Source organism: Narcine bancroftii, chromosome 3 (genome assembly GCF_036971445.1).
Source record: "Narcine bancroftii isolate sNarBan1 chromosome 3, sNarBan1.hap1, whole genome shotgun sequence".
NCBI classification, from domain to species: Eukaryota; Metazoa; Chordata; class Chondrichthyes; order Torpediniformes; family Narcinidae; genus Narcine; species Narcine bancroftii.
Window position 1 is genome coordinate 11,519,113 of NC_091471.1, and position 9,898 is coordinate 11,529,010.

Here is a 9,898-nt window from a genome sequence, read left to right on the forward strand (position 1 = left end):
GCACATATAAACACATTAACATGCGTTAAACTGTGCATATGTGTGTATATATAATACACGCATATATATATTAGCGTGCGTTATACGATGTATATATGTATAAATACACACACCTCTATAAACGCATACATTTACATGCGTTAAATTGTGCATGTGTGTATATATACATACATTAGCTTGCGTTAAACGGTGTATATATGTAGAAATACACACATGTATATAAACGCATACATTAGCGTGCGTTAAACTGTGTATATATACACGCACATATAAATATATAGAAACACATTAACATGCGTTCAACTGTGCATATGTGTGTATATATAATACACGCATATATATTAGCGTGCGTTAAACGGTGTATATATGTATAAATACACACACACATCTATAAACGCATACATTAACAGGCGTTAAACTGCATATGTGCAGTTATACATACATGTATATATATTAGCTTGCGTTAAACGGTGTATATATGTATAAATACACACACATATAAACGCATGCGTTAAACTGTGTCTCTATACACGCAGGTATATATTAACACATATTAGCATGCGTTAAACTGTGCCTATCTGTGTGTATATACATTCAGGCATATATCGAAATATATATTATCGTGCGTTTGTCCACATACGTCCAGTTTAACGCACGCTCATGTTGTCAAGAAAACAAAATCATTCACATGACAGAGGTCGTTGGAACTGCTTCAGGAAGTTAGCTTGCAGGGGTTGGTTTGAAGTCATCTGGCCGGGGCAGAGAAGTAAAAAGACGGGAGAATTTCTCAGTCCCCAAGCCAAAACCAGAGGTTGTCAAGACGTGCGCTCGGGGTGGGGGGGGTGCTTACCGTTGCTGTAGAGAAGCTGTAATCTGTAATGAACACCGTTGTTTGTCTTCTCTCCGTTCTGCTCCTGCAGAGGAGGGATTGCCTTTAACTGAGACCAAGTGCAAGAACGGCGCGTTGCGCGAATGGGTCTCGAAATGTGTATTGTTTCAAAACACAAAAGCAACATTAAAACGAGCGCCCGGCAATTCGCTCAGGGCATCCGGAGGGCGTCGGGGACGGTGGGAACTTGAGCAGAATTCGACTCTCGGCCCCTGCAGGGTGTCGAACCGGGGGTGGGAGAAACGGACTGAAGAGAGGGGTTGAGGGGTGAGAGAGAGGGAGGGAGAGCACATGGGGGGGGGGGGGGGGTCCGAGCGAGGAAACGGCGAGATTACGTCGAGGCGAATGTGGCAGAGGGAAGTCGTGAAACTTACTTTTTCCTTCTCCACGAAGTCCACGAAAGCGGTCCTCTCGATCTCCACCGGTTGACCCTGCCGGTCGTACAGAGCCAGGACGAAGTGGAAGAAGTTGGACTTGCGGAGATTGGAGGGCGGCTGCTTCTCGAAGTGTGACCGGGCCAAGCCAACTCCGCTGCGGGCAAGACACCCGCCGGTTACCCAAGCAATGCACGGCGCCCCTCGCCACGGCCGTCACCAACAATAACAAGGGGCAGGGCACCTCGACCTTCTCGGCGGGGGGAGAGGTGGGACAGTTCTTTCTTCTAAGTTTGGGGAAACGTTCACTCGGATTGAGATCGTGTCCTTTCCCGCACTGCCTGGATGCGACTGGACCGCAGGGGGAAATATTACTTGTTTGTGTGTACAGTCGATGTCTATTTAAAATTAATCCAGGCGAATTGAAATGGGTTTTTGCAAGTTGGGAGAAACATTTGCTGCCAGATTCGGAGGGCACCCTTGTGCAGATTTGAAGATGGGAAACGAAGAGAGGAACGGCTTTGGAGAAAGAGTTTCAAACTTTGCATTGCGCGACGAAATGTGGAGAAAAAGGGAGAAAGTTAACAGCCGGAATACATCAGAATGTGCGTCTCCCCTTTCGCGCTCGGTTTGGAGCGACAGACGGTAGGAGAGGGAGAGGGGGGGGGGGGGGGGGGGGGAGAGAGAAGTTTTAAAAGTGGGGCGAGTTATGCCCCAAAGTTACCATTCCCGATTATGAATCTGGCAAAGAGAATGAAACGAAGGAGAATTTATTTTAAATGGGAGATAAATAAAATCTAAGAAGACAGAATTTTTTTGGAGAAAAGACAAAAATGAAACGAGACAGGTTTCTTTTTAATATCTAAAAGAGACAGGGAGGAAGAATTTTGGTCCTGACATCTTGGCCAGGAGGGGATTTAATTTCCAGCTCGCTGTCACACTGCGGAGAAGCATTGCGAGTCGCTGACCGTCCGGAGAGTGCGGGCTCAATCGCAACTGAGACGCCGGGGCAATGCAAGCCAAATTTTAAAAAAAATCAGGCGATATTCCCAGTTACAACAACCCCCCACCCCTTTCCTCCCCTTCAACCTTCCACCCCAGCCCCACCGGCGAAAGAAAGGGTCGTGGCTCACCTCTGAGCTGCTGTGTTGGCGTCCAGTATCCCGCCGGACTGAATCCATGAGCGAACGGGATTCATCCCAGCCACCAAAGGTTCCTCTTTCATGTTCAGCGTACCTCTCGGCATGGTCTCTTGAAGGGTAAACATTAAGCCAGCCTTCGTGTCTGCCTGCGGTCCTGGATGCAGCGAGCAGGAGAGCCGCAGTAGTTATTTGGCGTGAGCGTGTGCTGCTTGTGTGTGTGTGTGTGTGTGTGTGTGTGTGGATCTTGTTTGTGTTCTGGACCAAGGAGAAACCAGGCTTTCCCTCCCTACAGAGAGTCCCGGAGCGAGCGACTTGATGGACGAGAGGAGAGAGTTGAGATTTGTCCCCTCCCCAGCTTCTCAGTGAGAGGTGAACATTTTTTTTTGGAAGAGCTCTCTCTGATTCAGCTCAATGAAGTTGCATCCGATTCAGCCGTGAGAGATGCAGCAAGCAACGCCGGTCCTGAAATCCGGCAAACCACGCTGCGAAGAGCGAGTCATCCATACAGCGATCCAAAGACTGAGGAGAGCTTGTTTTCTCCTTGCATGCCTCCCCCTCTTCGCCACCCCACCTCCTCCCCGACCCCGAGGGAGAACGGCGTGGTTTGCAGATTGTCTCCTATCCTCTTTCTCTCTCTCTCCGACCCCCCTCCCTCCCTCCCTCCCCGAGTCTTTGTGACCGTGCTATCCCAGAGGAATGCACCTTCTCCTGGGCTTCTAAGTTGCCAACTCTCCCTCCCACCCTCCCTGGAGCAGGGGGGGGGGTGGCGGAGCTGGATGGAAAGGGGGCTGGAGGGAGGGAAGGTGGGAGGGGGGATGGCGGAGCTGGATGGAAAGGGGGCTGGAGGGAGGGAAGGTGGGAGGGGGGATGGCGGAGCTGGATGGAAAGGGGGCTGGAGGGAGGGAAGGTGGGAGGGGGATGGCGGAGCTGGATGGAAAGGGGGCTGGAGGGAGGGATGGGGGGTGGCGGAGCTGGATGGAAAGGGGGCTGGAGGGAGGGAAGGTGGGAGGGGGGGTGGCGGAGCTGGATGGAAAGGGGGCTGGAGGGAAGGATGAGGGGGGGGGGGGAGGGAGAGGGAGAGAAGAAACGCCGAGGAATCAGGGAGGTGGGGTTTCCATTCCACATAAGGGCATCCTCATTTCCATCTCTCTCCGAGCTTCCTCCCGGATTGGCTGGAGGTGGAGTCTCGGCAATGACATCAGGCCCCCCCCCCCCCCCCCCCCACTCACGTCACCCTGTGAGTTTCAGAGGAGAAATGACATTTCAGGTGGAGTTTAACCCTTTCAGGGAAAGAAAACACTGGCAAGTCTGCAGCAGGTCATTGCCCTGTCATCCTCCGTCGACTTTGCTTGCCGGGCATCTGCAGCGTTCTTGGGACCAAGCATCCATCCCACCCACCCCCCACCCCCGCTGGCCCCGACCCCCATCCCCCCCCCCCCCCCCCCACCCCCGCATTGACAGGACTTCAGGTCCTCATCCAGTCGTCAACAAATTCCTGGCTGGCAATACCTGTCCTGGTGCCATCCCGAATAAAGTGATGGAGCCAGCGAGGAGCTTGGGTCTGTCACGGGAGGTTCTTGAACCACTTCTACAGGGAGAGCATTCTGGCTGGTAAGGATGACCAGAAAAATAGCAGCTCAGCCCTCACTCCATCGAGTGTCTGAAGAAAGCAGCTTCTCTCCTCAAGGACCCCACCACCACCACCCAGTCCACGCCCTCTTCACTCTGCTACCCTCAGGGAAAAGGTCCAGGACCCTGAAGACGAGCAGAAGGACAGCTTCTTCCCCGCTGCCATCAGATTCCTGAATGAACCATGAAGCAAAGATTCATGACTTTTTCTTATTTTTTGTTTAAGACCGTTGAATATAAAAGTTTGCCGGAAAACAACACAGTTCGTGCCAATAAAATCCTGATTCTCAATTCTGATGCTGAAAGCTCCACTTTCTCAGAAGACTAAGGGAGTTCGGCCCATCAAGTGCTTCTACAGATGCACCATCGCAAGGAGTAGGGATGAGGTCCTTCAGGTAAACCATTGTTATGTCTAATTGTCTGGTCGGGCACACCCATTGGCCGGTTGTACCTGTGGGCCCCCTCCCCTCAGGCTCCTGGATAAAGGTGACTGTTCCACAGCCCCCTGCAGTTCAGAGCAGGATAATCAAGCAGTTGGGATGTGCTTGTGTTTGTAAGAGAATAAAAGCCTAGTGGTTTCTCTTCATACCCCATGATCAGGGATGCTACAAAGTATCAGGAAGCTACTGACATTCTCAAAGAACAGTACCTGCATAAAATCTTTTTTGTCCACACCAGACACCTCCTAGTGACATGAAAACAAGGACCTAGTGAGTCCAACGCTAATATCTTTGGCTCCTGCGAGTACTTGGCAGGAGCTGTGAATGCAAGGCCGTGTCCGCCTCCGAGTACACAGAGGGGATCAGGTCAAATTACGTCTGACAGAGACTCCTGGAGCAAGGGGAGCTCAGTCTGCAGAGAGCAGTTGAGCTGGCAGGTGCGCTGGAGGTGGCTCTCCAGAAATGATGGCCTACTTGTCCGATGACGCAGCCGCTTCGTGATTACCCCGGGCACCGCTATCTTTGGACGCGCCGCCACCCCCGCTCTCCACTAATGACTCAATCACAGCAGCAATGCTCAGCAACCATCTCCCACCAAATTCGTCCAGCTCAGGTGGCAACTTGACCACAGCCGCGGTGCTAAGGGAGCACCCAAAGTGGCTTGGGTCACTGTCAGAGGAAACGCTGCCCACCGAAGGATTCGACTTGCTCCTGCTGCGTGAAGAAGTGTGTAAATGCCAAAGTGTGTAAATCCAAACCTTTTCATAGCAATGTCGCATGCGGATTGTGGAGACTGCCGTCCCAGACCCTGTCATCACGCGGAGCCAGCAGTGCCATGGGGGGTTGCCATCTTAGGCGAAACCTTCAGGACCATAAGGGCCGCCATTTTGGATACCCCCATCTCACACAACAGTAATGTGCAGCGAGCATGCTCAACCAGGACAGCCCACATCAATTTGCTAGTTCAATGACGGATATTCAGGAAAATGGCCATGTGACGAGTTGCTTATTCGATAGTTGCTTACCCGATTATGGAGAGCTTCATCCATCCAGACACAGTGCAGCATTTTTTTCTCACACTACTGCCGGTGAACCAGAAGGTCTCTTTGGAATCAAGTGGACATCTGGGGCTTCTACATAGTGACCGTAATGGTGCGGGGTACTGAATATAAAGACTTTAGACAAATGGTGATGTCTCAGCTCTGCGTTGCTGTACTGTTGGGATGAGATTTATAGTGTCAACTTAAAAGCATGACAATAGAGTTGGATGGTCCCCATCCACCCCTCACTGAATGTAATCAACAGTATTCGAACTGGAAACCCCACTCACCACACACGACCTGTGGGCTCTCCAGACTCAAAATTGCACATGTCCTCCCCGTCGCTATTCACCAACCTCACTCCCGACTGTACCAAAAGTAGGTGATACAGTGCAAGGGGCAGAGTCTTCATCCGGGCAGAGGTACAGTGCTTACTCAGGGAGGGGGGGTCATTGAAACAAGCACCAGCTCTTGGAGAGCACTGGTAATGATAGGAACAGAATGGGGATAGTCAGACCATCAACAGATACATGCAATTGGATGCATATCCCCTTCCATGCATCACTGATAAGTTCAACAAAATTGTCCAGTATCGGGTCTTTTTGACCATTGAACTGAAATATCATCCACCCAAAGGACCACCGGTATGCGGCGTTCGAGGTGGATGGCTACTCCATCACTTCTTCCCTTTTGTGTCACGAACAGCCAATCAGTCTTCCAGCGGAAAATGGACTGGATGGTGGATCAGTAAGAGTTTCGGGCTACCTTCCCGTACCTCGATTATGTCACCATCTGTGGCCGCGACCTGCAAGACCATGACACCAATCTCTCGAAACAGCCGAGTTCCTTAACCCCACATATAACCAGGCCAAGAGAGTGTTTTGCACAACCCGTCTGGCCATCCTTGGCTGTGTCATGGAGAATGGAGACATCAGCCCAGACCCTGACTGCATGCGACCACTCCCACACAGCCTCAAGGCCCTGAAGAGGTGCCTTAGGTTCTTTCTTATTATGCTCAGTAGGTCCCCAATTATGCGGATGAGGCCCGTCCCCTCATCAAATCCACATCCCTCCCCCTGGCAGTGGAGGCCCGTGCTGCTTTCAATCGCATTAAGGCATCTATCGCTAAGGCCACAGTGCATGCTGTGGACGAATCCACCCCATTTCAGGTGAAAAGTGATGCTTCAGACTTCACCCTAGCAGCAACCCTTAACCAGAGAGGTAGGCCAGTAGCCTTCTTTTCACATACCCTACAGGGCCCTGAGGTTCTGCACTTCTCAGTAAAGAAAGGGGCCTAGGCCATTGTTGAGGCAGTGCGGCACTGGCAACATTACCTGGCCAGTCAGAGACATCCTGGTGTCTGATCAACGCAGAGTTGCGTTCATGCTTAATGATCCGCAGTGGGGGTAAAATCAAACATGTCAAAATACTGAGGTGGAGGATTGAATTGTCCACCTACAATTACAGGTACACGATCCTTTATCTGGAACCCTTGGGGGACAGTGTGTTCTGAATTTCGGATTTTTCCAGATATCAGAAAGCCCACCCGAATTTGATGCCGCATCCACCCCCGCCCCCTTCCAGTCGCCCGGCCATCTCCCCCAACCGCCGATCCCCTGCCCCAAGCACCAGCTGCCTGGCCGCCTCCCCTAACGCCACCCGGCCGCCTCCTCCGAGCACCGGTCCCTCAGCCGCCTCCCCCGAGTGCCGGTCTTCCGGCTGCCTCCCCCGAGCACCGGTCCCTTGGCTGCCTCCCCTAAGCGCCGGCCGCCTCCAACAAGCACCAGCCGCTCGGCCGCCTCTCTCCTCACTTACCGGATTTTGGAGCTCTCTGGATTTTAGATGTCCAGATAAAGGATCATGTACCTGAACGACATTCTGTACTGGCCGGGGAACGTAATGAGGTGCCAGATGCTCTTTCCTATGGGACCTGTACCAGCGCACAGATTGACCGACTGTAAAACCTTCACGATGATCTCTGCCATCCCAGAGTTATCAGGCTTCTTCACTTTGTTGAAGCACGCGACCTGACATACTTGATTGACAAGATCAGATCCATGACAAAGGATTGCACTGAGTGCAAGCTGTACTTCTACTGGTCAGACAGGACACAATTAATTAAAGCCACCTGCCCCTTTGAATGACTCAGTGTCGATTTTAACGGATCCCTCCCCTCCACTGACCACAGCGTGTATTTTCTGAACATCACCGATGAATACTCCTGTTTTCCTTTTGCCATCCCTGTTTGGACACAACTGCTGCCACAGTCATCAAGGCCCTGCACACCTCTTCACTCTGTTTGGCTTCTCCAGTTACATCCACAGTGACCGGGGGCCTTTTTGAGTGATGAGCTCTGCCTGTACTTGTTGGCCAGAGGCATCACCTGAAACAGGACCATGAGTTACAACACCTGGGGTAACGGGAAAGTGGAGGGAGAGAATGCTACGGTTTGGAAGGCAATCCTCCTAGCATTGTGGTCTAAGGGCCTCAGTCTCCCACTGGCAAGAGGTCCTCTCAAAGGTACTCCATCAGTTCCCTGCTATGTACAGTCACAAATGCCACACTGCAAGAATGTGGAATGACCACAGGGGTGCCCTGCACTGCCTACCTGTCTCATTTCCCTCTCCAGTCACCCATCTACCCTCCTCCTGCCTCCCAGGTGTGATAGTGTCCCTGTAACTCCTGTCTATTAACCCCACCTCCTGAATGATCTGGAGTTCATCCAACTCCAGCTCCAATTCCTTAACTCGGCTTGTCAAGAGCTGCAGCTGGATGCACTTCTCGCAGATGAAGTATCAAGGATAATGCTGGCTTCCCTGACAACCCACATTCTGAAAGAGGAGCATTGGCTGCCATTTCCACTGTTTATCACTAGAGAAACAAAATATATGATATATAAAACCTGCCCTTACTTGTACCTGCTGAATCCTTTTTATTCCTTGAAAAGGGTGGCCCTTTCTGACTTCAACTCCTATTCTTCTTTCTTTCTTTGGCTTGGCTTCGCGGACGAAGATTGATGGAGGAGTAATGTCCACGTCAGCTGCAGGCTCGTTTGTGACTGACAAGTCCGATGCGGGACAGGCAGACACGGTTGCATGGGAAAATTGGTTGGTTGGGGTTGGGTGTTGGGTTTTTCCTCCTTTGTCTTTTGTCAGTGAGGTGGGCTCTGCGATCTTCTTCAAAGGAGGTTGCTGCCCGCCGAACTGTGAGGCGCCAAGATGCACGGTTTGAGGCGATATCAGCCCACTGGCAGTGGTCAATGTGGCAGGCACCAAGAGATTTCTTTAGGCAGTCCTTGTACCTCTTCTTTGGTGCACTTCTGTCACGGTGGCCAGTGGAGAGCTCGCCATATAACACGATCTTGGGAAGGTGATGGTCCTCCATTCTGGAGACGTGACCTACCCAGCGCAGTTGGATCTTCAGCAGCGTGGATTCGATGCTGTCGGCCTCTGCCATCTCGAGTACTTCGATGTTAGGGATGAAGTCGCTCCAATGAATGATGAGGATGGAGTGGAGACAATGCTGGTGGAAGAGTTCTAGGAGCCGTAGGTGATGCCGGTAGAGGACCCATGATTCGGAGCTCAACTCCTATTATTCCTTGCCTATTACCTGTTCTCACTGATTAGAGATAGTCAACATGGCAGGTCAGTAGGACTAGGCAAAAAAAAAATGGTTTGGCACAGACTAGAAGGGTCGAAGGTCTTCTATGGTTCTATGGATCTTTCACTTTCCCAGGAAATATGTGACTGCCAACGAGGCTGACATCCCCACTCTGGAAACATGTGAGGAGCCATAAGCCTGACCCCCTGGTCAAAAGGGTCCACCTCCTCCATGCCAACCCACTACATGGCATACCTGAATGGACACAAAGAAGGCTCCCTCAGGAGCTCTGGAGGCCATGGCTTTTCCCCCCATCCCACCCCCTCATTGTGGAACATACATGATGCACCCGACCCCTGGTACCCTGCCACTGTCCTGAGAGAGGTTACAATGGACTCATTAACTAGCAGAACACTGATGCCCAAGAACATCCAGGACTCCACCGCAGCCACAAATGGTGCTTTGATGGTCCCAGCGAATGACCAGACCACCTGAAAGATTGAACTTGTAACTTTGAATTGTAACCTTGTAAGTTTCACATCGCCCCGCTGGACACTTTTTAAAAACAAAGGGTGAATGTGGTAAACCATTGTTGTGTAGAATTGTCTGATCAGGTACACCTATTTGCCAGTTGTACCTATGGCCCCCTCCCCACAGGCTCCTGTATAAAGGTGACTGTTCCTCAGACCCCTGCAGTTCAGCGCAGGACAAACGAACAGTAAGGATGTGTTTGCATTCTTAAATGAATAAAAGCCTATTGGTTTCTTTACAATAGTCTTCAAGT

At 51.3% G+C, this 9,898-nt stretch overlaps 1 protein-coding gene across 1 annotated transcript in view; it reads right to left on the reverse strand.

The window, feature by feature from the left end:
* LOC138756972 (transcription factor COE3-like) overlaps positions 1–2,933 on the reverse strand; it is a 462,275-nt gene extending 459,342 nt beyond the window's left edge. Inside the window, exons 1-3 of the mRNA XM_069923497.1 lie at positions 2,397–2,933; positions 1,264–1,420; positions 851–914 (exon numbers count right to left, since the gene is read on the reverse strand). Coding sequence (XP_069779598.1) covers positions 851–914; positions 1,264–1,420; positions 2,397–2,530 — 355 coding nt within the window. The 5' untranslated portion in view covers positions 2,531–2,933. The remainder of the gene's footprint in view (positions 1–850; positions 915–1,263; positions 1,421–2,396) is intronic.
* Between the last annotated feature and the right edge of the window lie 6,965 nt (positions 2,934–9,898).